A 27,004-nucleotide genomic window follows, 5' to 3' on the forward strand; every position below is an offset into this window, starting at 1 on the left:
AGGCGGGGCCCCTCAGCGTTCTCTCACTGGCTTAAGCCCTCGAGCGACGGGCGAAGTAGCCAATCAGCGATTGTCTACGCCCTCCTCTTGTCCAATGGTGGCATCTGGGACATTGAAGGGCCGAGAGGCTGAGGCCTCGGCTGAGCCCCGGTCTTCCAGGGGCGGTTCCCTTACCCGCCCGCACCCACCCCAGGTAGGGGACTCTTGAGGCCACCGTCTACTCCAAGGTGCTGTGACCCCTGTTAAATGCCCCTGACTCCCAATTGCAGAAAAGAAAAATCGAGGCCCAAGAGATGTTTTATACCCTCACATATATGGGGTTCAAAATAAATACAAAAGAATAAACAGGGGTCAAGAGGGACCCCTGTCCCATTCCCGAGGCGTAAGACCCCCCCCACTGAGGGAGGGGCTAGTAAAGACTCCACCCCTCCCCCGTTTCTGAGGTTTGAAAAGAAAGAAGTAGAGGTCAAGAGAGCCTCCCCTCCCCACCATTCCCAGAAAAGGAGGAAGGGGCTGATGGACTCTCTGGGAACCCCCTCCCCTCCCTGCGCCCCGTCATCAAGAGGAAAATTCGAAGAAAAGGTTTAGCAGGGACAGAGAAGCGACCTGTCCCGGAAACCCCTTAAAGCCTGCGGTAAATGCCCCGGGAAACAGGGAGGGCACGAGCCGAAGCCTCCAGCTCTTCAAAGCTCGGATTCAAAGACCCGGGGGCTGGGAGACCCCCTCCCTCCATCCTGGGAAAGCAAAACTCAGAGAATGGAGCCTTTTGGGAGCTAAGATGGTCCATCTTTTATTCCTCCAAATCTTTAGGGAAGGAAGTCAGAATTTGGGGAGGGGGGAGGAGCCCGAAACCCCAGCCCCCACTTTGGGTCTCCTGCTCCCCCTACTCCAGCTTTCAAACCCTCCAGGGGTGTGTGGCCCCCAGGAGAGTCCTGATCCCCTAGATTCTCCCCCCACCCCTCCCAGTAGGCGGGGCTGGAGCGTGTGTGTGTGGCGGGGGGTGACTCGTCCTGTTTATAAAAAGCTCGCCAGCTGCGGAGGCGCCGAGAGACCAGAATAACTTAGCGCCTCGAGGCCCAGCCGCCGCCAACCCCGTCCCCAGCCCGCCCCCAGTGCCCTGGGAGTACTGGGACGCCCACCCCCACGTCCCCGCACCGTTTACATTTGGGAAATTTATTTTTTCTTTTTAGGGTAACATGTTTGCTCCCTCCTCCCCCACTCGGACTATAAAAGTATCACCAATCCACTGCAGAGAAATTGGGAAAATTCAGAAAAACAAAAAATAAAAAGAAATCCACCTCCCATTCTCCCTGCCCTCCGCGCCCACGCGGTAGTCCGTGCTCTGTGGGGGGCTCCAGGGCAGCTGGTCCAGGCCCTGGCCTGCCGCCCCCTTGGAGGGGAGGTTTCTCGGTTGCTCAGCTCCCTGATCGCCCAAAGGCACGCTTCCTACATGGGTGGCTCTCTCGGAAATACCTCCTGCCTTTTTTCCCCAGGAAGAGAAAAGTGAGCCACGAGAATGTGCGGAAGCTTCCGTCACTGACTTAGTATTTTAAAGTAAAAATAGCCGGGTGCGGAGGCTTACGCCTGTAATCCCACCACTTTGGGAGACCAAGGCGGGAGGATCGCTTGAGCCCAGGAATTGGAAACCAGCCTGAGTAACATAGGGAGGCCCCATCTCTACAAAAAATTTAAAAATTAGCTGGATGTGGTGTCGCGTGCTTGTGGACCCAACTACTCCCGAGGCTGAAGTAGGAGGATCACTTGAGCTCAGGAGGTCGAGGCTGTAGGAAACCGTATGGCGCCACTACACTCCAGCCTGGACGACAGAGTGAGACGCTGTCTCAAAAAATTAATTACTTAATTTAAATTTAAAAAGAATGCAAGCCCTTGATTGTCCAGAGCAGCATTGGGCTCTGGAATTAGAAATGGTTGAACTGGGGGAGGGGCTGCCGGATTGGGGTATTTTCTTTGTGTCAGGGGAGACAGAGCTGGTGGGAGAACGGGCTAGGCTTCCAGGCCGGCCCCACTCAGAGGAAAGTCCAGAGGCTTCCCTGCAGCCCTACCCTATCGTCTACACTAGACAAATAAAAATAAAAATGTGGCCAGGTGCGGTGGTTTATGCCTGTAATACCAGCACTTTGGGAGGCCGAGTCAGGAGGATCACTCCTTGACCTTGAGGTCAGGAGTTCGAGACCAGCCTGGCCAACATGGTGAAACCCCATCTCTGCTAAAAATACAAAAATTAGCCCGGTGTAGTGGTGCCTGTCCCAGGAGGCTGCTCAGGAGGCTCAGGCATGAGAATCGCATGAACCAGGGAGGCAGAGGTTGCAGTGAGCTGAGATCACCGGCACCACTGCACGCCAGCCTAGGTGCTAGAGGGACACTCTGTCTCAAGAAAAAAAAAAAAAGTATCCCAGATACGGGTCCAGGGACGACTTCTCGGGGAAGAAGACACTAACTTAAAACCCAATGGGGGGGCCAGGTGTGGTGGCTCATGCCTGTAATCTCAGCACTTTGGGAGGCCGAGGTGGGTGGATCACCTGAGGTCAGAAGTTCAAGACCAGCGTGGTCAACATGGTGAAACCCCATTTCTACTAAATATTAGCCGGGCATGGTGGCGGTCGCCTGTAATCCCAGCTACTTGGGAGGCTGAGGCAGGAGAATCGCTTGAACCCGGGAGGCAGAGGTTGCAGTGAGCCAAGATCGCGCCATTGTCCTCCAGCCTGGGCAACAAGAGCAAAACTTTGTCTAAAACAAAAATAAAAACAAAAACCCAATGGGTGAGGCTGGGGGCTGAGAGAGAAGCATTCCAGGTAGTGGGAACAGCTTGTTTGAAGGCCCTGTGGTGGGACCAGGCTTGCAGTGTGGCCAGAGCAGATGCAGTCAGTAAGGGGAGAGGGACAAATGCCTTTGGCTCAAACTGAAGGAGAACATATGAATATTCATTTATAAGAAATATGAATATTCTAGGGCTGGGTGCAGTGGCTCATGCCTGTAATCCCAGCACTTTGGGAGGCCGAGGCAGGCGGATCATGAGGTCAGGATTTCAAGACCAGCCTGGCCAACATGGTGAAAACCCAGTCTCTACTAAAAATACAAAAATTAGCTGGGCATGGTGGTGGGCACCTGTAATCCCAGCTACTCAGGAGACTGAGGCAGGAGAATTGTTTGAACCTGGGAGGCGGAGGTTGCAGTTAGCCGAGATCACACCATTGCACTCCCGCCTGGGCGACAAGGCGAGACGCAAAGAAAGAAAGAAAGAGAAAGGGAAAAGGAAAGAAAAGAAAGACAGAGAAAGAAAGAAAAGAAAAGAAAGAAAAAAATATGAATTTTTTTTTTTTTTTTGAGAGTCTCGCTCTGTCACCCAGGCTAGAGTGCAGTGGCTCGATATTGGCTCACTGCAAGCTCCGCCTCCCGGGTTCAGGCCATTCTCCTGCCTCAGCCTCCCGAGTAGCTGGGACTACAGGCGCCTGCAACCACGCCCGGCTAATTTTTTGTATTTTTAGTAGAGACGGGGTTTCACTGTTAGCCAGGATGGTCTCGATCTCCTGACCTCGTGATCCGCCCGCCTCGGCCTCCCAAAGTGCTGGGATTACAGGCGTGAGCCACCGCGCCCAGCCAAAAATATGAAAATCTTGTAACAGATGGAGAAAAACTAGAGGGAAATAAGTCAAAATACTGCAGATAATCCATGGGTGGAGATACAGCAGAATTTTATTTCCTTCTTTATACATTTCCATTATTTCCAAATTTTTTACAGCGAACATGGTATTACTTTGTAAGCGGACTAGGGGGAAAAATCTTGAAAAAAAAATTCCCTAAATATCTGCTTTTTAAAAGTCTGGAAGGAAATGCACCAAGTTCGTGAACCCGGATGACTTTTAGTTCTGGCACTGTGGAATTTTATCATTAACTGTGATGATGATGAATTCTGAGTGGTTATAATATTTATGAACGAAGCCAGCTGCTCTGGAAGCCGAGGGCGGCTGTGATGACGCCTGTATCTTGTATAAATATTCAGGCACGCGAAGAGGGAGGCAGAGGGGAGGGATGGATACTGAGGCTTCCGGAGGCGGGGATCGAACCCTAGGCTTGAGCATGGTGCTGCCCACTCCGCTCGGAGGCCCGACCAGCAGGACGAGCTCTTCCTGGCGAGGTGCGGTAAGTGGGACCATCACGGCTGGAGGATGCCATCCCTCCGACCCACCCCCCAACCCCCGACAAGCGCCCCGCCGTGTCTCCCACGCCCGCCACCAGGGGGCGCCGCTGGCTAACATTGGGCGCCCAGATGCTTGACTTTGAGCTGGCAAGAGGACCTCTCTGCGCCTCAGTTTCCTCATCAGTGAAATGGCCAGGACACTCAATTTAGTCAATCGAATGTCTTAAGATGTAAAGATTTTATTTAACCCCAGATAAATGCTCAGTACCCCAAATGTCTAAGATATTTCAGGGAGGTCACAGACAACAACCCCCCACACCTAGTCGGAGTTTATCCAAGTACTAGGATCAGGTTACAGAGGGGAAACTGAGATCCAGAAGAGGCTATGATGGCAAGAAAGCCTCAGGGGCCTCCATTCCTCTAGGGGGAGTCTGAGGCAGTTTCAGGAATCAGGAGACTTAGAGACCTGCTAGAGAGGGAAAATCGTGTGTTTTTGTTGCTGTCCTAGGGAAGGAGGAACACGTAGGGGACCCACTATGGCGTTCTGAGGACAGAGAAAGCAGGGGGCTCCTACATCCAGAGACAGCAAAGACAGAAAATAAAGCGACTTAAAGCAACAACTGGTGCACAGGTGCAATCAGTCTTCAGAGACATGCCGGGCACAGAGCCCCCTCTTTTCATTGTTGTTGTCGTTGCCCAGGCTGGAGTGCAGTGGCGCGACCTCGGCTCACCACAACCTCCACCTCCCGGGTTCAAGTGATTCTCCTGCCTCAGCCTCTCAAGTAGCTGGGATTACAGGCACCTGCCACCATGCCCGGCTAATTTTTTTTTTTTTTCTTTTTGAGACGGAGTCTTGCTCTGTCACCCAGGCTGGAGTGCAATGGCACGATCTCGGCTCACTGCAAGCCCCGCCTTCCGAGTTCAAGGGATTCTCCTGCCTCAGCCTCCCGAGTAGCTGGGATTCAGGCACCCACCACCATGCCCAGCTAATTTGTGTATTTTTAGTAGAGATGGGGTTTCACCGTGTTGGCCAGGCTGGTCTTGAACTCCTGACCTCGTGATCCACCCGCCTCGGCCTCCCAAAGTTCTGGGATTACAGGTGTGAGCCGCCGCACCCAGCCTCTAATTTTTTGTATTTTTAGTAGAGACAGGGTTTCACTATGTTGGCCAGGCTGATTTCGAACTCCTGATCTCAGGCGATCCACCCTCACTCAGCCTCCCAAAGTGCTAGGATTACAGGCGTGAGCCACCTGGCCCAGCTATTTTTTTTTTTTTTCTTTTTTGAGACAGTGTCTTGCTCTGTCGCCCAGGCTGGAGTGCAGTGGCATGATGTCGGCTCACTGCAACCTCCGCCTCCTGAGTTCAAGTGATTCTCCTGCCTCAGCCTTCCGAGTAGCTGGGATTACAGGTGCCCGCCACCATGCCCAGCCAATTTTTGTATTTTTAGTAGAGATGGGGTTTCACCATGTTGGCCAGGCTGGTCTCGAACTCCTAACCTCAGGTGATCCACCTGCTTCAGCCTCCCAAAGTGCTGGGATTATAGGCATGGGCCACTGTGCTCGGCCTCAGAGCCCCCTCTCTTTCCTTTCCTTCTCTTTTCTTTTTAGACAGGATCTTGCTGTGTTGCCCAGGCTGGAGTGCAGTGATGTAGTCATAGCTCTCTTCAGCCTCCAACTCCTGGGCTCAAGCGATCCCCTTTGTCTCAACCTTCTGAGTAGCTGGGACTACAGGTGCACACCACCATGCCTGGCTAATTTTTTTTTTAAGAGACGGTGGGGGTCTTGCTATGTTGCCCAGGCTGGTCTCAAACTCCTGAGCTTAAGCAGTCCTCCCACCTCAGCTTCCCAAAGTGCAGGGATTACAGGCATAAGCCACTATGCCTTGCCCAGCCCTTCTCTTCTGCTCCTCTTCCTGCCCCCTACCGCAGTTTCGGAAACAAAACTGGGTATGAATGAAGCTTTGGTGCTGAAAATTTCCCCATTCACATTTCCATGCTCTTGCAGAGAGCCGCTTGGTAGAGGAAGACGGAGAGATGCCTTTCGGATGGTCTCCTGACTCCCCACCCTTTGTGCAGGGCTACTACAGAGGCAGAAAGCTGGCACGAAGTAGATGAGCAATAAATATTTGATAAAGAAAGAAATAATTGACAGATGTGACTCAAGAGTGACCACTGGAGAGGGTGGACTAGAGGCTCCAGCAGACAGCACCTCTCCTCACAGGGATAGAAGCCCAGGAGAAAGACACCAAGGGCATCGTAAGAGGCTGCCCCTTAGAGAGCTCTTTTAGGCAAGTCTAGGGTCAGAGTGGACCCCAGCCAGGTGCCTCCAATTAGACCCTGGGAGCCACCTATAACTAAGAGCTTGATTGTCTCCCTAAATGGGTGGGAAAGTGAAGCAGGAGCCACATGGAGCCTCTTCCTGGAAAGTCTGCCTGCCAAGAGCCAAAGGGCTTTACCATCCATTGCCCCTGCAGTTCACGCAGGGCTGGCCCTAAGTCCTCTGGTTGTCGAGGGGTAAGTCCCCAGGGTCTGGGCCGGCTTCAGGGGACAGGAGTTCAGTGTCAGGCAACTCCAAGGCCTCTTTGGCTAAAGCTGTCTCTTCCCCCTCCTCTTCTTCCTCCTCATCCTCTTCCTCTGCCTCCTCCAGAGTCAGTTCAAACTGGAATCTGTCAGGCCCGTCCCGCTCGGGGTTGGTGAGGTCTGAGGGACTTCGGGGGATCTTGCTCTGGTACCACTCTCGATTGTCCTCCAGCGTGTCCAGCAGGTCCTGTGCGTCTGGGTGGACCAGGTCAGCCCAAGTCTCCCACAGTGGGTGAGCAATGTAGTCAATGAAACCCACCTGTGGCGGGGGGTGGGGCAGGTCGACATTTGGTGAGTTACAGTGAACCCTAGACTCAATCCAGCCTCCAGATCTTTAGCCAAGTTGTTCCCTCTGCCTGGAATGCCGCTTCCCAACAACTGCTCATCCTTCAAAACCCTTTTCAAATAACTCATTCTCTAGAATGCCGCCCTTAACCCTCCTGGCCTCCTCCAACCCCAACCCTAACCCCACAGGGCTGAATGTACGTGTCCCCCAGACTGGAAGCCCCTCCAGGGTCCTGCATGTCACCTAGAACAGATGTTTCCAAACCCCAGAAGTGCATGTCCCTCTCCCTGAAGCCCAGAGAGAATGGATCCCAGGTCTAACTCGGCCCAGACAGCACCCTTCGGGCACACTCCCTGGCTAGCCAGCCAGGGCCAAACCAGGGCTCGTGGGGTTGGCTCAGCCCCTCCCTTTTACTTCCTCCCAGTGTCTACCAGCTTAGCCCAGTCCCCTGCCAACCTGGGACTTCTCCACTGAGGCCGTATGCTTGTCACACATGGGACTGATGTCCAGGCCCGACTCACGCTCGCGGTCTCCCTGCTGGAAGAACTCGGCCATGATGCGGTCCGTCCACTGGCGGTACAGGGGCAGCGGCTTGGTGGGGTTGCTCAGATCAGCACAGTGCACCAGGTTCTGCAAGACCTACAGAGATCGAGGCTTGGGAGGGCACTGGCGGGGCCCAGCCACACCTAGACCTGGCACCTCCACAGACAGGCTTGGTGCCATGGACACATTCATCTTACAGGTGGGGAAACTGAGGCCTGAGACCTGAAGAAGTGGTTAAGGCACAGGCATGTGACTCTTGCCATTTCTTCAAGTTTGGCATCCAGTTGGCACTTCATAAATGAAGCTAAATGAGAACTGCAAAAATGGAGGCCCTCTCCGATTTTTTTTTTTTTTAATGAGTTAGGGTCTCACTCTGTGACCCTGGCTGGAGTGCAGTGGCAAGATCTTGGCTCACTGCAACCTCTGCCTCCCAGGCTCAAATGATCGTCCCACCCCAGCCTCCTGAGTAACTGGAACTATAGGCATGCGCCACCATGCCCGGCTAATTTTTGTATTTTTGTAGAGACGGGGTGTTGCCCAGGCTGGTCTCAAACTCCTGAGCTCAAGCGATCCACCCATCTCAGCCTCTCAAAGTGCTGGGATTACAGGTGTGAGCCACTGAGCCCAGCTTTTTTTTTTTTTTTTTTTTAAGAGACAGGGTCTCACTCAGTTGCCCAGGCTGGAGTGCAATGGTGCAATCACAGCTCACTGCAGCCTCTAACTCCTGGCCTCAAGCAATCCTCACACCTTGGCCTCCCAAAGTGCTGGGATTACAGGCATGAGCCACTGCGCCCAGCCTTCACTCTAAATGTGTAAGAAACCTGGCTAAAATTGTTTTTGTTTGTTTGTTTTGGTTTGTTTTTTTGAGATGGAGTCTTGCTTTGTCACCCAGGCTGGAGTGCAGTGGGGTGATTTTGGCTCACTGCAACCTCCACCTCCCAGGTTCAAGCAATTCTCTGCCTCAGCCTCCCGAGTAGCTGAAATTACAGGCGCCCGCCACCACACCCAGCTAATTTTTGTATTTTTAGTAGAGATGGGGTTTCACCATCTTGGCCAGGCTGGTCTTGAACTCCTGACCTCATGATCTGCCTGCCTCGGCCTCCCAAAGTGCTGGGATTACAGGCGTGAGCCACTGCGCCCGGCTGCTAAAGTTGTTTTTAAAGTAAAACCGGCCGGGCGCGGTGGCTCACGCCTGTAATCCCAGCACTTTGGGAGGCCGAGGTGGGCAGATCTCAATCTCATGGAGATTGAGACCATGGTGAAACCCTGTCTCTACTAAAAATACAAAAAAAATTAGCTGGGCGCGGTGCCGGGCACCTGTAGTCCCAGCTACTCGGGAGGCTGAGGCAGGAGCATGGCGTGAACCTGGGAGGCAGAGCTTGCACTGAGCCAAGATGGCGCCACTGCACTCCAGCCTGGGCGACAGAGTGAGACTCCGTCTCAATAAATAAATACATAAATAAATAAATAAAGTAAAACCAAAATTTAAAAAGGAAGCCCCAGTGCCCATCCAGCTACACACCTGGATTCGGTCGGAATAGTTGTCCAGGAGGAGGACACCGAGGCTTGTCACCTTCTTGGTCTCCACCATGGTCTTGAGGTCGGCCAGGAGGTTCATGTGTTTGGACATGTCTGTGGCCAGCACCTGGGGGCAGGCAAGGGAAGGTGACAGGCGCGAGGACCCTGCCCACCCCAACCCTCACTCCCAACTCCCAGATGCCACTCTGGCTCAGACTCAGCCCTCTGGGCCTCAGCATACTCATCTGTGAAATGGAAGGATGCAACTGCATTCACTGCAAACTCTGCTCAAAAGAGGGGCTCAGTCAGGGGCCCCTTTTGGGAGGTCGTTTGGGTTGGCCATGAATTCCACTTGTGTGACAGGGTGTAGTGGGGAGGTGATCAAATCTGTGCGCCTGGGACTTGTCAGACAGAGTCTCCCACAGTGGGTGGGCAGTGTAGTCAATGAAACCCACCTGTGGGGTGGGTGGGGCAGGAAGGCATTCGTTGAGTCACAGCAAACCCTAGAACCAATCCAGCCTCCAGATCTTTAGCCACGTTGTTCCCTCTGCCTGGAATGCCGCTTCCCGACTCCTACTCATCCTTCAAAGCCCTTTTCAAATAACCCACCCTCAGGCTGGGCGCCGTGGCTCACGCCTGTAATCCCAGCACTTTGGGAGGCCGAGGCAGGTGGATCACGAGGTCAGGAGATCGAGACCATCCTGGCTAACATGGTGAAACCCCGTCTCTACTAAAAATACAAAAAGTTAGCCTGGCATGGTGGTGGGCACCGGTAGTCCCAGCTACTCGGAAGGCCGAGGCAGGAGAATGGCATGAACCCAGGAGGCGGAGCTTGCAGGGAGCCGAGATCCTGCAACAGATCTGGGCGACAGAGCAAGACTCCGTCTCAAAAAAAAAAATAAATAACCCATCCTCTAGGATGCCTCTGTTGACCCTTCTGGCCTCCTCCAACCCCAACTGTGACCCCACAGGGCTGGTTACGGGCTAGGGTGACTTGTGCCTGAGGACAGTGGGGAGGATGAGTTCTGTGCAAAGGGGCTGGAAGAGTTGGGTACATGGGAGGGAACTAAAAGAGGTGGCTGTGGCTGGAAGAAGTGAGCTCAAGAGAAAGGGAGGTGAGATTGAAGAGACTGAGGGCCTCTGGCAGCTGGGGGAGATTGTCCAGAGGCTATGGGAGCCACAGGGGAGTTTGCAGCTCACTGTGGGGAGGGATGTGACTTCATACCCCTCAAACTTCCATGTAGCCACCATGTGCCCTGGAGGGCTATTTCTAGGCACAGATGTTTAAAAACCAGATTAACCCAGCCGGGCGCCGTGGCTCACACCTGTAATCCCAACACTTTGGGAGGCAGAGGTGGGTGGATTACCAGAGGTCAGAAGTTCAAGACCAGCATGGCCAACATGGTGAAACCCCGTCTCCACTAAAAATACAAAAAATTAGCCGGGTGTGGTGGCAGGCGCCTGTAATCCCAGCTACTCAGAGGCTGAGGCAGGAGAATCACTTGAACCCAGGAGGTGGAGGTTGCAGTGAGCCAGGATCACACCATTGCACTCCAGCCTGAGTGACAGAGCAAGACTCCATTTCAAAAAAAAAAAAAACTTAACCCACCACTCAGCCCAGCCAGGAGTGACTCAGATGTGGTTCACCGGCTTCTCTGAGAGTCAGACAAAAGTCTCAAAACTTCTCCTCAAATCTCTCATCTGTCCCAAATGCTGTCTCCCCACCCTGTGGGTACCCACCACTCAAGACCCCAATTCCACCTCACCAAACGTTTAGTTCTTTCTCACTCCAAGCCTTGGCTTTGTCTAAGCCCTCCTCACGTGGGGTTCCCTCTGCTGAGAACACAGCCTTCCTCATTCTGCACACCCTGGCTTCAATGTTCCCTCTCCAAGAAGCCCTTTCTGACCTCTTTGGCTGGTCTGGGCTCCGAAAGCACCTTGAACCTTCCTCCTCACAGCTCTGCCTGCAGGTCCCTAGTCAAGGGTTAGAATTTCATAACGGCCGGAACTGTCTTTGCACAGATCAAGCACACAATAGGTGCTCAATAAATGCTTGTTAAGTGAATGAATGAGGCATGAGACCCCAAAACTTACTGATGTGCCCCTACCTAAAAAAAAAAAAAAAATTCAAATGGATAGATGTGTATAATTTTTTTTTTTGAGACAGAGTCTTGCTCTGTTGCCAGGCTGGAATGCAGTGTGCGATCTCCGCTCACTGCAATCTCCACCTCCCGGGTTCAAATGATTCTCCTGACTCAGCCTCCCGAGTAGCTGAGACTACAGGTGCATGCCACCACACCCAGCTAATTTTTGTATTTTTAGTAGAGACAGGGTTTCACCATGTTGGCCAGGATGGTCTTGATCTCTTGACCTCATGATCCGCCTGCCTCGGCCTCCCAAACTGTTGGGATTACAGGCCTGAGCCACCGTGCCTGGCTGCTTAATTTTTTTCTTTTCTTTTTTTTTTTTTTTTTGAGACAGAGTCTCATTCTGTTGCTGAGGCTGGAGTGCCGTGGTGCAATCTCCGCTCACTGCCACCTCCACCTCCCAGGTTCAAGCGATTCTCCTGCCTCAGCCTCCCAAGTAGCTGGGATCACAGGTGCCCGCCACCAGGCCCGGCTAATTTTTGTATTTTTAGTAAAAACAGGGGTTTCACCATGTTGATCAGGCTGGTCTCGAACTCTTGACCTCAAGTGATCCACCCGCCTCAGCCTCCCAAAGTGCTGGGATTACAGGCGTGAGCCACCGCGCCCGGCCCAGATGTGCTTAATTTAAGGCTTAGCAAAAGTTGCACCTGACATCCCAGAAACGGTTCCACATTGCCTGGGTACAGCCAGGATCTGCTGGGCCCAGCAGAGGGCCTAGGGTTTGGGCAGTCACTAGCCCCCTTTTTTTTTTTTTTTTTTTTTTGAGATGGAGTCTCACTCTGTTGCTGAGACTGCAGTGCAGTGGTGCGATCTCAGCTCACTAGCTCACTACAGCCTCTGCCTCCCGGGTTCTAGCAATTCTCCTGCCTCAGTCTCCCAAGTAGCTGGGATGACAGGTGCACACCACCACACCCAGCTAATTTTTGTATTTTTAGTAGAGACGAGGTTTCACCATGTTGGTCAGGCTGGTCTCGAACTCCTGACCTCAGGTGATCCGCCTGCCTCTGCTTCCCAGAGTGTTAGGATTACAGGCATGAGCCACCGCCCCTGGCTCCACTGTTCCATTTCACAGATGAGGAAGCTCAGACAGAGTGAGGACATGCCTGGGTCTGGATGAACCGCCGGCCATGCCAATATCACCCCACCCTGCTGTCTGCAGATGAGAAGGATGCCCCGCTCCCCTCTGCCCCTCCCGCCCCGCTTACTGCCCTGGCCTCACCATGTCAATGACCATCCTGCGCAGACTCAGTCGCTGCTTGGCGCTGAGGTTCTGGAAGATATCGCAGTTCTCTGCCTGCAGCAGCTTGAAGCCCACAGCCAGGTGATGGTTCTCCAGCACCGAGGCGTCATTGTACATAAGCGCCAGCTCTGAGTCTGTGAGGGTATGGGACTGAGAGCCCCAAGATCCACCCACCCCACCCACTCTACCCAAAAGCAGCTTTTGGAAATCCTTAGCAAACTCCTACCCATGCGTTGAAGGCCCAACTCTAGCATGCCCTCCTGTAAGAAACCATCCAGGTCCCTGGCGCTTCCCTGACTGCAGGGCTAGGGTTGTCTGTGTTTGGCTCTGCCTACCCAAGACTGGGAAGGCTCCTCATGGACCCCCTATGGCCAGTGACAGTGAGTACTCAGTAATGTTTTTTTTTTTTTCTTTTTCTTTTTTAGAGACAGGGTCTTGCTGTCACCCAGGCTGGAGTGCAGTGGTGCAATCACGGTTCCCTGCAGCCTCAACCTCCTGGCCTCAAGTGATCCTCCCATCTCAGCCTCCTGAGTAGTTGGGATTACAGGTGTGTGCCACCACACTTGGCTAACTTTTGTTATTTTTTTGAGAGACAGGGTCTCACTGTATTGCCCAGGCTGGTCTCGAACTCCTGGCTTCAAGCAATCCTCCCGCCTCGGCCTCCCACAGTGTTGGGATTACAGGTGTGAGCCATGGCACCCAGTCTCTGGACTCTAGGTCCTTTGAGTGAGGGGCCTCCACTCTCACCCCCAGCACTCCAGGGCTTGTACACAAAAGGTGCCCAATAATTGCCTGTCAACTGAGTTTTTCAGATTCCTCATAGGATCCTAAACTTTAAGATCTTGGTGGAACTGGCTGGGCGCGGTGGCTCGTGCCTGTAATCCCAGCACTTTGGGAGGCTGAGGCAGACAGATCGCTTGAGGCCAGGAGTTTGAGACCAGCCTGGGCAACAGAGCGAAACCCTGTCTCTACGAAAAATACAAAAATTAGCCAGGCATGGTAGTGTGTGCCTGTAATCCCAGCTACTCGGGAGGCTGAGGCTAGAGAATCGCTTGAACCTGGGAGGTAGAGGTTGCAGTGAGCCGAAATCGCGCCACTGCACTCCAGCCTGGGTGACAGAGCAAGACACTGTCTTTAAAAATAAATAAATAAAGGTCTTGGTGGAACCAGATCAGCTCTGCCACAGCTCATTATTCTGTCATTTGTTGGCACCTACTGTGTACCCAGACCTGCTCCAAGACCCTGAAGGGAGGGAAAACTGTCATAGTCATTTCATAGACAGGGAGACTGGGCTCAGGGCAGATGGGAACCCCCTGAGATCACCTGGTGGACAGGGTGGAGGCAGGGTCCACCTCCTCTCCTGCACCCACTTCCAACTCCCACTTACTGGTGTTAATCAGAAACTGGTTGGAGACCCCAGGATGGTCCACGTCGTGGATGGCGCTTGCAAAGAGGGCAGCCAGGATTTCCAAGTCTGTGAACACAGCCTGAGCAGGCAGAGGGCACAGGCGGTGAGGGGCGGGTTCTCTGGGCCCTGCACCCGCCCACCTGCCTGCAGTCATGGCGCGGTACCTCGAGGGCGGGCGTAGCCAGCAGCACATGCGTGGACTGGGCCACGTCGGCGGCATGTAGGCTGTTGTGATAGGCCACATTGGCGTGGTAGTGACCCTCCAGCATCAGCAGGTAGGTGGCCAGTGTGTCTGCTGGGATCTGGAATGTCTTCAGCAGGTCCCGCTCCTGGTCCATCACAGATCCTGGCTCAGGGCCTTGGCCTTGGGGCTGCAGCACATGCTGTTCCTACCCCTCTCTTCTGAACTCCTATCTATGCCTCAAGCACCTGCTCCTGGTCCATCACAGATCCTGGCTCAGGGCCTTGGCCTTGGGGCTGCAGCACATGCTGTTCCTACCCCTCTCTTCTGAACTCCTATCTATGCCTCAAGCACCTGCTCCTCTGAGATGCCCTCTGTGCTCTCCTGAACTCCTCCACTCTGTGTTATTTGGTGGTCCATCCCTGACCCTACAGGACTGGGGGTGTCTCTGTCCAGCTCTTCTCTCCAGATTTCTCTCCTCTTCAGGGCCAGGGGCCGGGCCAGGGCTGAGGCTTCTGGACAACAAACTGTTCATCTGAGTGAACTCCTATTCATCCTTCAATACCCTGCTCAAATTATCCCCTTCAGAAATGTCAGGGAGGATTTGAAAAATGAGTGTCCCTGAGGTCTGTGGTAGGAAGCAGTGAGGGAAACCCCAGGAGTTTTTCCTTGGAAGCCAAGGGCAGGGTAGGTACCTGAAAAATGCTGAATATGATAGCTGTGAGGGGCCGGTTCCCACTTAGCTCCGCCACCTTGAACACGTCAAGTCCCCACTTGTTGGTGTCTTCTAGCTCCTAAGATATGAAGGGCTGAAGCTTAATTAACCCCAGCCCAACTTCCCCAGACTCTAGAGCCTCCATCCTCCCACCCCAGGTTCCACAGTGAGCCCCAACTGCCCAGTATATAGGTGGGCAAACAGGCCCGAGATAGGGCATCCAGACAGAGCCAGGGGCCAAACCTTGATCTTGGCATTGTGGTTGGGGACCCACCTTGGCCAGTTGCTCCTCCTGGTCAGTCTGGACCCCAAAGCGTGGGACAGTGGCTGAGGAGAGGTTGGCACTGTGGCAGAGCCCATGTAGGCCACTGATCCGGGACATGGGCTGTGGGGCCTCCTCAGCGGTCACCTTGGGCAGCTCCACCTCGGTCTGCTGGTCTGCGGATGGGCCAGGGTGAAGCTCAGAGAAGCCGATTTCACCTGCTGGGGCCTGGCCTCAGGACCTGAATTTTGCCAAACCCCAGGATCAGCCTATTTCCCTTTCTACAGGAACCAAAGTAAGTTCGGAGTAAAGACCCTGTCGGCCGGACGCGGTGGCTCACGCCTGTAATCCCAGTGCTTTGGGAGGTCGAGGTGGGCAGATCACTTGAGGTCAGGAGTTCGAGACCAGTCTGAGCAATACGGTGAAACCCCATCGCTACTAAAAATACAAAAATTAGTCACGTATGGTGGCAGGCACCTGTAACCCCAGCTACTCAGGAGGCTGAGGTGGGAGAATTGCTTGAACCCAGGAGGCGGAGGTTGCAGTGGCTGAGATTGCACCACTGCACTCCCGCCTGGGCAACAAAGTGAAACTCTGTATCAAAAAAAAAAAAAGATCCTGTCTTGCCTGTAGCTACCTACCCCTCTCCTCTGTTCACAGCTGATCTCAGTAAACCCTTCTGCTAGGCTTGGCCCCTGGGTGCCTGGGGCTCAGCATTTTCCCCCAAACAGCCTAATGTCCTTTCCGTCTCCCAAGCTAGTGTCTGGTTCCCTCCATCTCCTCCTAGGCAAATTTCTACTCATGCTTCAAAACCGTAGCTTTAATGTCCCCTGCTCCTGGAAGTTCCCCTTGTTCCTCCCTCTGATCCAGCCCTGACTCATGGGGCTGAAGGTGTCGGTGTCTGGCTGTATCTCCCCCAGACTGAGGTCTATCATAGGAATCTTTCTTTTGTTTCTTAGTACTCCTAAAATGTCGTCCAGGCAGTGACTCAACAAAGCTCACCCAGGAAGGTCCGGGAGATGTACTCGGACACCTGGTTCCCGGAGCGGCTGGTTTCGGACAGGTGGGTCAACTCCCGGTTCAGGATGCGCTTGAACTGGGGCGGAGGGAAGGTGAAGACCGTGATGATGGGGCACCGTGGGCCGAGGCAGGTGAGCTCAGCGATCTGCCCCACCTCACCTTGTTGGAGGCCATCTCCCCCACCGAGTGCCGGGTCTGCAGCGTCTCCAACTGATCCAGGCACCAGTCCAGCTCGTCTAGCGTCTCCAATGCCAGCTTCTGCCCCGTGTCCTCTGGGAGCCGAGGCAGTCAGGGGCCTGCCCAACCCCCCGCTCAGGGACCCCACGCCTCTCACGACTTCGTCTCTTCATCTGGACCCTGAAACTGTTCCCACGGGGGCCACCCAGGACTCCTGGACCCAAGTTCCAGATCTGTTCCCCGAGTGCCTGTGTGACCATGAGATCTCTGGGCCTCAGCCTCCTCATCTGTAATATGAGTGTGGTGGGGTCCATCCCCGAGGGCGTTATTGTTTGTTTTTGCAGGGGCGGGGCTACAATTAGCCCCAGTCTAAGGGGCTCATGGACTGGGGAGGTCACTATGGAAAGGAAGCTCCCAGCTGTCCTCAGCGGGGGAGGGAAGGAACAGGTACTTTACCTGCAGGCGGAGGGAGCTGATTGCTGGATGAAGGGTTTCCGACGGGTCCCTGCCTGCGGTACAGCAGCCTCAGGCGTGGCTGCTCCGCCCATCTCGCCCCGCCCCCAAGTCCACCAGGCCCCGCCCCTCAAACCCACCTGGAGGCGCCGGAGCCCCAGCCTCAATTTGCAGCCCGCTTTCCGCCAGGCCCCGCCCCACCCCGCCCACCTTGTCTCTGCCGGCCCCGCCCCCGCCCCGCCCCGCCCTCTACCTACTTGGCTGCTCCTAGGCATTGCTGGCGGGCAAGGGCCGCCACGTTGCTCCGAACGGTCCGCAGACTGGCCAGGACCTGTTGGGAGGAGGTGGTAGGCGGTGGGAAGGAGAGGCCGGATCCGGAGGGGGTCAGGGCAGGGAGGGCGGGGGACACCCACCTGGGCAAAGGGCGTCACAATCATGTCCTCTCCATGTCTGCGAGGAGACGGGCCATCAGGGAGAGCTCTCTCCCATCTTCCAGCTTTTTACCCACACCATATGCCCTCAGCTGAGGGGGTCCTGCTCTCAGGACTTCTCCTCCAGGCTCCTTCTTAGTCCCTGGGGTCCCCTCATGCGACTCTCCCTGAGACCCAGCACAGCCCCTCCAACCATTCACTCACTTTATCGGCATTTCATAAATGGGGAAACTGAGTCCTAGGGGTAAGTAGATATTTCCCTTTTCATTATGCCTACTAGGAAGCTCAAATCAAAGTATTTCTTCATTTGCCGCTAATTGGCCTTAATGTTTTTTGTTTTTGTTTTTGTTTTTGTTTTCTGAGGCAGACTCTTGCTCTTTCGCCCAGGCTGGAGTGCAGTGGTGCCATCTCGGCTCACTACAACCTCCGCCTCCTGGGTTCAAGCGATTCTCGTGCCTCAGCCTGCTGAGTAGCTGGGACTACAGGCGCGCGCCACCACACCTGGCTAATTTTTGTATTTTTTAGTAGTGACAGGGTTTCACCATGTTGGCCAGGCTGGTCCTGAACACCTGACTTCAGGTGATCCGCCTACCTCGGCCTCCCAAAGTGTTGAGATTACAGGCGTGAGCCACCGTGCCTGGCCGACCTTAATGTTTTTGGATTACCACCCCTACTCCAGCAAAAGGCCAAGTTCTCTACACACTTGATTGAATATATGAGCTGTCTGGCAAACTCCTACTTAAACTTCAAAACCTTCCTTAAATGGCTATTTGAAGGAGCTTGCTGAATAGAGGAACAAAGGAAGGAGGGAGGGTAGAGGCGGTGTCATCCCACCAGCCCCAGACTCACAGGTCGCTGGCCACAGAGGAGTTCCGAGACATGGCCTTGGGCGAGAGTTCATAGTCGCTATCTGAGCGGTACAGGAAGGACTCACGCCGCTGGCTGTGCGGGACTGGAGCCTGCATAATCCGGCCCAGGCCAGGGCTGGACTGAGGGTCCGGGGCCCTCCTCCCGCACGAGAGCCCATTTTCCAGGTCAAAGCTGAAAGGAGAGAAGGCATGGTCAGAGACGAGGGTCATGACAACTGGGTGCCGGGTCGTGGCCACCTTGTCTGGTGCGTCCTCCCTGGGGCTGCTTGGCAGTCAGGCAAGTGTGGTTTCCAGCTTGTTCACCTGCCCCCGGCTACACCCTCAGGAACCCTGCACCCCTCACACTTTGGTCTTTGAGTCTACACTGGACTCCAGGACCTCAGTTCCAGATCTTCCTCAAAGTGGCTATGTGGCCATGGACAGGTACTGACTTTCTCTGGACCTCAATCACCCTATTTCTTTTATTTTTTTTCTCTCTTTCTTTTTTTTTTTTTTCTTTCTCGTTCTTTCTCTCTCTCTCTCTCTCTCACCCTTTCTTTTCTTTTCTTTTTTTTTTTTTTTTGACAGGGCCCCACTTTGTCACCCAGGCTGCAGTGCAGTGGTGTGATCCTACCTCACTGCAGCCTCAATCTCCTAAGCTCAAGCCATCCTCCAGCCTCAGCCTCCTGAGTAGCTGAGACTACAGGAGCATGCCCCAACACTCGGCTAATTTTAAAATTTTTTGTAGAGACCAGGTCTCACTATTTTGCCCAGGCTGGTCTTGAACTCCTGGCCTCAAACAATCCTCCCAGCTCCGCCTCCCAAAGTGCTGGGATTACAGGAGTGAGCCACTGCACCCGGCCTCCCCATTTCTTTTTTTTCTGTTTTTTGGGGTTTTTTTGAGACGAAATATTGCTCTGTTGCCTGCACTGGAGTGCAGTTATCCATGCTGGAGTGCAGTGGGGGCACGATCTCGGCTCACTGCAACCTCCACCTCCCGGGTTCAAGCAATTTTCTCGCCTCAGCCTCCCAAGTAGCTGGGATTACAGGTGCGCACCACCACGCCCGGCTAATTTTTTTTTTTTTTTTTTGAGACAGAGTTTCACTCTTGTTGCCCAAGCTGGAGTGCAATGGCACAATCTTAGCTCACCACAACCTCCACCTCCTGTGTTCAAGCGATTCTCCTGCCTCAGCCTCCCGAGGAGCTGGGATTACAGGCGTGTGCCACCACGCCTAGCTAATTTTGTATTTTTAGTAGAGACGGGGTTTCTCCATGTTGGTCAGGCTGGTCTTGAACTCCCGACCTCAGGTGATCCGCCCGCCTTGGCCTCCCAAAGTGCTGGGATTACAGGCGTGAGCCACCGTGCCCGGCCAAAGTTTTGTATTTTTACTAGAGACAGGGTTTCACCGTGTTGGCCAGGCTGCTCTTGAACTCCTGACCTCGTGATCTGCCCGCCTCGGCCTACCAAAGTACTGGGATTACAGGCATGAGCCACCGCACCCGGCCTCCCCTGTTTCTAACATGTGCGTGATGTAGCCCATCCCCGAGAGCTCTTTGAGGGGGTTACAACCGAACATCCAAAGACTGCGACTGGATGACCATATTGCAAAGGGACAAACTGAGATCTAGCTCACATGGTGGACACGTGGACTGGAAACAGCTTCTTGGGCTCTTCTACCTGGAGGAGGCCGGGGTTCTGCCTAGCTCCTGCGTGCGCCTTAGTCTAAAGAGACCCCACTTCTAGCCAACTTGCCCACACCCTTGGCTACCTGCCACGCCCCCAGCGTTCCAGGCTCCACCCTCAGCCCATAAGGCTCCGCCCCACGGCCGCCGACCACGCCCCCAGCTAGCCGGGTCCTGCCCTAGGCTCCCCCACTCCTCCACTTCATCTTCAGCCTGAACGTTCCGCCTGTTATCTTCCACCTCCGGGTCTTTGCACAGGCTGTGCTTTCTGCCCGGCCCACCCTCCTCCCTCTCCACACTACCTGTCCCGTTCTACCCTCAAACCCTGTCTTTCCCTCTGGCCCCTCCTCTTTGGGGTCAGAGGTCAGAGAAAGGGCGTAGGGCAAGAACTGGGGCGCTAGAGAAGGCGGTGACCTGGGGGTGGGTTTTCAAGAAGGGCAGGCGGAAGCGGCACCGACAGGAAGACAACCGGGACCGCCTGAGACTCGGAGTTCCCGGCCGAGGGCCAGTGTCCGGCTGGTCCCGGCCATGACTTTTGGGTCAAAGGTCACCGTATCCCCGTCCACGAGCTGGGTCGGCACCCCGCGTAGGCTCAGATCTGGGTAGAGGTGGGGGATTTGGCAGCATTCGGTCCAAGTATGACCGGGTCTGAGTTGGGTCTGATCACGTCGAACTGGACTTGGTCACGAAGAGTTTGTTCGATGAGTTCGGGAGAATTCGGCTACGTCCGATTGAGCTCGGGAGACTTCGGATAAGTTCGAGCTTGTTCGCCTAAGTCCGGTTACGCTCGGTCTGCTTCGAACAAGTCCGGGTGACGCTCGGGCCGGGTCGGGCATGTTCGGTCACGTCCGGCTACATGAGGGCTAGTTCGGGCATCTCCGACTAAGACCGGCCGCGCTCGGCCTGTTCCGTCCGACTCCAGCGGGTTTAGCAGCACCGGGATGTACCCCACGGCCAGCCGAAGGGGCGGGGCTTCTTAACCCTTCCCTGGCCCGTCTGGGGTGCGCCGTGGGCGCTGTGGTGCAATGGGAGACGCTCTTAGGGGCGGACTGGAGGCGGCGGATAACCCAGATCTGCCCCTCGAGGGGGAGGCATGCGGATCGCGACCCCCTACCCCTCTCTCGGCTCTCCCCAAGGGTTCCAGAAAAGCGCGTCTGTGGACAAATAGGGAAACTGAGGCCAGGAGCGGCCACAGGGCGTGCAAATCCGGATCCCGGGCGCGGAGGGTTAAGGACTGGGCCCGGGTTTTCTTGGGGCGGGGGAGGCTGTTTTTCTTTCTGCTCTAAACTTAGCCGGGAGCGGCGGGGTCAGGCTGTGGTTCCATGACGCGGGCGGTGCGGGGGTAGGGCCCCCCGGCTGTGGGAACGGCGCGGCTGCCCATTGGCCAGGGGGGTAAACTGAGCCAGGGAGGCTCGGACTTGGGTTCGGGTCTGGCCTGCGCGGGGCCGGCCCTCGTTCATCCTCACTTCCTAGTACCCGCGACGCGCCCTCGACGTCCCTGCGCTGTCTCTAGCGCCTTCAAAAGGGAATGTGCTTCGCTAGTGTTTGGTGCCCCGAGGTCGCTCTCCAGGACACGGAACCCCCACTCTCCCACTCCCTGGTTGAAATGGAACCACCAGGAACCACGGTCATACCTTCTCCCTCCAACCCCAGCTATGACCTTGGAGAGGGACCTCCCCTCTCAGCCTTTGGGTGCCAGACTTACCAAGTGGGTGCCAATTCGGCGCGGACCAAGCGCAGGATGCCAGCCACAGTCGGCGCCCACAAGCCCCACTCCGAACCCCAGCCTTGCCCCCATCCCTCCCCACGAGGTCACAGTCGTTTCTGGAAAGGCAGGGATTCGAACCCAGAGGGGTGGACCGAGTGCTTAGAGGATGCAGCGCAAGCAGCTTCCGGGCGCAGGCGCGCGCTCAGCCTGGGACTCCCGAACGCCCTGCCTCGAAAACCCCCTCAATTCAGGTCTTCCTCCGTGGACACCCAGAGTTCATTGTGAGGCCCCCAGGGCATCTCTTTGCTGGCACTGGGACAGGATGCTGGTGGGAGGGGGCACCAAGGGAAGGAGTGCCCCTTCCCCCTCCTCCCACTGCCAGGACGCACAGCCTGCCTGCCCCAGGCCGGCGAGGGTCAGGAGGAGACGTGAGCCTCAGCCCGTCCCACTCTGGGCCTCACAGCTGGAAGGAGACAGACGGCTGGTCCCCTGGGCCTATATCCAGGCGGCGGGTGGAGACAGACAGAGACAGAGAGAGACAGAGTCACCAACTGCGAGACAAAAGTAGGGTAAGGTAGGGTAGAGGGAGAGAGATACAGAGAAAGCGAGGGAGAGGCAGAGCGTCCAAGCCCTGACTCCGGCCCCGGCCCCAGCTGTCCCTGGCCTTGTCCCTGTCCCTGCCCTTCCCACCTCCACACCGGGCGTCCCGGTGACCCCGCCAGGCCCTCTGTCCAGCCTCACCACAGCGGATGGGCCACCGTGAAGCGCCGCTGCAGGCGGATGCTCTGATTCACCAAAAGCTTCCTGAAGAGCCCGGGGGAGCCGCGCGGGGATCCCCGAGGGGAGCCGGGCCCGGGGACCGGGGCGGGCGCGGGGGGGCCCTGCATCGCCAGGACTGCGTGGAGGCTGGACCGAGCGCCGGCTGCGCGGGACCTTTTCTGGACAGCTGCGGGGGCGGGGCCCAGCGGGGAGGGGGCAAAGGGCGCATCGGCCCCGCCTCGAGGCCGGCGGCTCCCTGACGACCCCCGGGACAAACGGGGAAACTGAGGCACAGAGTCAGACGCAACTCTCTGCTCCTTTTTTTTTTTTTTTTTTTGAGACGATCTCGCTGTGTTGCCCAGGCTGGAGTGCAGTGGCACAGTCCTAGCTCATTGCAGCCTCAACTTCCTGGGCTCAAGGGATCCTCCTACCTCAGCCTCCCAAGTAGCCGGGACTACAGATGCACACCACCACGCCCGGGCTAATGTATTTTCTGGAGAGATGGGGGTGTCTCTTTATGTTGCCCAGGCTGATCTCGAACTCCCGGACTCAAGTGATCCTCCTGCCTCAGCCTCGCAAAGTGCTGGGATTATAGGTGTGAGCCATTGCGCCAGGCCCAACTGCACTTCTTTAGGGGGCTGCCCCTAAGATCTCAGAGCCTGGATCTTACTCAGCCTTCCTCTGCACGTCCCTGGTTAGTGCAGCTTGCTGGGCCAATAACTGCTAAAAAGTGTAGAATGAGGGAGTCAGAAAGCAAGGTGCCCAGAGAAACAGCTGTCTTGCCTTCCATTATTGAGGGCGTCACCGAGGTATAGAGTTTGCCAATGTCCGATCCCACGCAATGTTTCTAATCCTCCTCTGCCCATTTTCCAGATGGAGAAACTGAGGCCTAGTGCCATCAAACAGCGCACCAGAAACTACAAACCCTTAATCCTTTACCAAGTGGGGAAACTGAGGCTTCCATGGAAGCGGTCATGGGCATGGGTCTTTGTTGCAGAAAGCGAGACCCAAACTCAGGTCCCCCTCTCCCAGCACCCCTACACGCAACTCCCCACATGATCCCCCACCTGCTCTGACATTCCCCAGGCCCTGTCTCTGGATGCCTTCACCTCTCCTGCTGTCTCCTCCTAGACAAACATCCGCACATCACCTCTGCCAAGTCTTCTGTCCTGCGAAACCTCAGCCGCCCACCCCTGCCATCAGAGGGACCTCACTGTCCCAGGACTGGGGGGGCCTCTGGTGTCTGGGAGGATTCCCAGAGTCTGTACCGGGTGCTCTACCCTCGGAATGCTGGAGTCAGGCTGGCCTTGTTCCACTTTACAGAAAAGGAAACCAAGGCTTAGCATGTGTCACACAAGGAGGAGGGACCTAGAAACAGCCATGTCACAGGCAGAGGCCCAGGGGACCTCCCAGCAACTGAGGCCTGACCGTGCCCCTTGCTGTGGAATGACCTCTGTCTCTCAGCCTGGGCCTTCCCCCCGGGGCGGCTGCCTCAGTCTTGGTGTCCCCAGACATGGTACCCATGTTTCTGGCAGTCCTGGAGAAGCCCATTGATCAGGGATCCTGTAGGAGATCCTGAGGCAACCATGCTAAGGCCAGATACATGAGAGTCTCCCCATTCTACAGATGAGAAAACAGAGGCTCAGAGGAGGAGTCACACAGCCCAGAAAAACAGAGAGCCTCAGGTATCTGGCCAGGAAGCCCCCCTAACCCCCGCAGTCTTGCAACCAGACACCTGGCGGGAACCAGACCTCGCTGTCCCCAAGACAAAAATACCATCGTTGTCTGCTGGGGCCAGACCTAATTATAGCCATCCCTAGGGGACACATGCTGCTAGGATTGGCCTTGTGGGGACACTGGAGCCAAGGTCTCAGCAGTCTTGACACCACCTCCCCGCCACTGTGAGAGAAGTGACAATAGTTACATGTCCCCAAGGAGAAACCGAGGCACAGAGATTCAGCCCCTCCCCCAAAATCACAGACATAAAATAGGAGGCTAAGACTAAACAAAATTATGTAAACTGAGTGCTTCAAAAACATGCAGCACTCAGCCAACAGCAGTGAAGGGAAAAGTCATTGGATTTTCAGACGAAACCTACAAAGTGTGGACTACTATTCCCATTTCGAGGATGGGGCTACTGAGGCACAGAAAGGCACAGTCATTTGCCTAAGGACACACAGCCATAAGGTGCAAGACTGGGGTCATTTGAACCCGGGCAGGTAGTGTTCTTCCCAGCCTGGGTCCTCCCGCACTGGATGCGTTAACTCATTTCATCCCCTCTGTAGTCCCAGGGGCGAGTCTCACATTAATATTTTATCAATAGGTTTACTATTAATGTTTCATCCATATATTTAATTTTAAATATTTTATTAACAGTTCTAACAGGAAGGTGTTAATTAATAGCTGTTCGGATGGAGAAAGAGTCACAGCAAGGGGTGGCCACAGAGCCAGGACTCAGCATTCACAGCCTGGCTCCTACCTGGCCCTGGGAGGCTCTCCAAGCCCCGCTGGGTAAGGGACAAAAGCTGAAAGAGGTTTGGACAGAAGCACCCCTACCCTGACTCCATCCCTGCATTACTGCATCTCCTGTAGAGGTGCCCAGTAGTCTCTGGTGCCTTTATTTATTTTATTTTATTTTATTTTATTTACATATTATTATTTTTTGAGACAGAGTTTTGCTCCTGTTGCCCAGGCTGGAGTGCAATGGCACAATCTCGGCTCACTGAAACCTCCGCTTCCTGGGTTCAAGCAATTCTCCTGCCTCAGCCTCCCAAGTAGCTGGGATTACAGGCATGTGCCACCATGCCAAGCTAATTTTTTTTTTTTTTTTTTGTATTTAGTAGAGACGAGGTTTCACTATATTGGTCAGGCTGGTCTCGAACTCCTGACTTCAGGTGATCACCTGCCTCAGCCTCCCAAAGTGCTGGGATTACAGGCGTGAGCCACTGTCCCTGGCCTTACTTTTTTGAGACACAGTTTCACTCTGTCGCCCAGGGTGGAGTGCAGTGGCGCAATCTTGGCTCACTGCAACCTCTGCCTCCTGGGTTCAAGTGATTCTCCTGCCTCAACCTCCCAAGTAGCTGGGATTACAGGCATCTGCCACCACGCCCAACTAATTTTGGTATTTTTAGTAGAGACGGGGTTTCACCATGTTGGCCAGGCTGGTCTTGAACTCCTGACCTCAGGTGATCCGTCTGCCTCAGTCTCCCAAAGTACTGGGATTACAGGTGTGAGCCACTGCGCCCATTCTGATGCCTTTAGCACACCACTGCCTCAGTTTCCCTCATTTGAATGTCCCTTCTCTGGGCAGGCACTTTTCTCCACTGCCACCAGGTGGCCCCAGAGAGATTTTTTAATGGGTGTTTTTGCCCATTTTACAGATGAGTAAACTGAGACATGGAGAGGGGAGATGACTTGCCCAAGTCCCCACGGAGGAGTCAAGCAGAATGAGCAGGGTGGGGGCCAGGTCACATGTGTAGATGTTCGCATGGGTCAAATCACACACTCCTTTGCTGCAGACCCTCCCATGGCCCCCCATTGCCCTCAGATCTGAATTCACACCTCCCAGAGGTCCCATGTGGCCCATCCCCACCTCTCTTCTCTTGGCTTACACCGTTCCAGTCTCTCCCCACTCCTCACTGTTCTCTGAATCAGCCAGGCTTATTTCCACCCCATGGCCCTCACCTGAATGCTTGTCGCCTGCTGATGCTTTGTCTTTTGGGTTACAGTTAGAGTCACCTCCTCCGAGAAGCCCTCCCTGACTAGCCAGGTAAATGCCTCAGAGCACCCTCCAGCCATGGATACAATTTCACATTTATTGTCATGATTATTTGCCTGTGAGTCCCTGGAGAGCAAGGCCAGGTCTGCCTTGTTCCCTGCTGTTCCCTCAGTACTTGGCACTTAGTAGATGCTCAATAAATGCTTGTAGCGGCTGGGTGTGGCGGCTCATGCCTGCAATCCCAGCACTCTGGGAGGCCACGGTATGTGGATCACTTGAGGTCAAGAGTTTGAGACCAGTCTGGCCAACATGGCAAAACTGTCTCTACTAAAAATACAAATATTAGCCAGGCATGGTGGTGGGCACCTGTAATCCCAGCTACTGGGGAGGCTGAGGTAGGGGAATCGCTTGAACCCAGGAGGCAGAGGTTGCAGTGAGACAAGATTGTGCCACTGCACCCGGCCTGGGCAACAGAGTGAGAGACTCCATCTAAAAAATAATAAATAAATAAATGCTTGTAGCATAAACAGAGAGCCTCTCCTTCCATCCTCAAGCCACACTGATCCATTTTCAGCTCCTCACATGCCTGATCTTCTTGAGTCTGAGGCTTTGCACATTCTGTTCCTTCTACTTAGAATACCCTTCTTGCACTCACCCTAGCTGACCTCTTTCCTCCTGCAGGCTAAACTTAAATGTCACTTCTCCCAAGCAGTCCTCCCTGACTCCCACCCCACTGCTGGGTCTGGAGCCTCCTCTGGGCTTGTTCTCTGACCTTTCCCTATCAACCTGTGCCTTCTCCACCTGGTATGAGTGTCTCCAACATCAGCCTTAGGGGACACAGCTTCTTATCCATGGTTGTGTCTCGAACACAGGGCCTGCCACCCAGTAGGTGCTTAAATGCCTTCTCAACAAAATGCTTAGACCCTCCCATACCCCTGTGATCCATCTGGGGCTGTGGGGAAGCACATTCCCCCAACAGTTTCTAGGGCTGAGTAAAGAGCCACAAGCTGGGGACCCAGTGTGTACCAGGCTCAGGCACAGAATATTCACCTCTCTGATGAGGACGCCGAGGCTCCGGGAGGCACCACGGCTTGCTCAATACCACACAGCAGGTTGGCCTTGGGGCCTGGCCTTGAACTCAGTTTCTCTGGGCTTCCCCCTGGGGTGAA

At 54.9% G+C, this 27,004-nt stretch overlaps 1 protein-coding gene across 2 annotated transcripts in view; it reads right to left on the reverse strand.

The window, feature by feature from the left end:
• Positions 1–255: 255 nt before the first annotated feature.
• PDE4C (phosphodiesterase 4C) overlaps positions 256–27,004 on the reverse strand; it is a 29,007-nt gene continuing 2,258 nt past the window's right edge. The window contains exons 1-15 of one of the 2 annotated variants that reach the window (XM_008971042.4): positions 22,100–23,233; positions 17,968–18,159; positions 17,101–17,137; positions 16,945–17,018; positions 16,691–16,743; positions 16,217–16,329; positions 16,040–16,133; positions 15,050–15,213; positions 14,756–14,854; positions 14,044–14,208; positions 13,859–13,958; positions 12,451–12,605; positions 9,089–9,211; positions 7,480–7,662; positions 257–6,996 (exon numbers count right to left, since the gene is read on the reverse strand). In XM_008971042.4, coding sequence (XP_008969290.3) covers positions 6,649–6,996; positions 7,480–7,662; positions 9,089–9,211; positions 12,451–12,605; positions 13,859–13,958; positions 14,044–14,208; positions 14,756–14,854; positions 15,050–15,213; positions 16,040–16,133; positions 16,217–16,329; positions 16,691–16,743; positions 16,945–17,018; positions 17,101–17,137; positions 17,968–18,159; positions 22,100–22,245 — 2,046 coding nt within the window. In that variant the 5' untranslated portion in view covers positions 22,246–23,233 and the 3' untranslated portion in view covers positions 257–6,648. Of the gene's footprint in view, positions 6,997–7,479; positions 7,663–9,088; positions 9,212–12,450; positions 12,606–13,858; positions 13,959–14,043; positions 14,209–14,755; positions 14,855–15,049; positions 15,214–16,039; positions 16,134–16,216; positions 16,330–16,690; positions 16,744–16,944; positions 17,019–17,100; positions 17,138–17,967; positions 18,160–22,099; positions 23,234–27,004 lie in introns of those variants that run through there. The other variant, XM_008971041.5, reaches the window with a different exon arrangement.

The sequence above is a fragment of the Pan paniscus genome, chromosome 20 (genome assembly GCF_029289425.2).
Source record: "Pan paniscus chromosome 20, NHGRI_mPanPan1-v2.0_pri, whole genome shotgun sequence".
Lineage (NCBI taxonomy): Eukaryota > Metazoa > Chordata > Mammalia > Primates > Hominidae > Pan > Pan paniscus.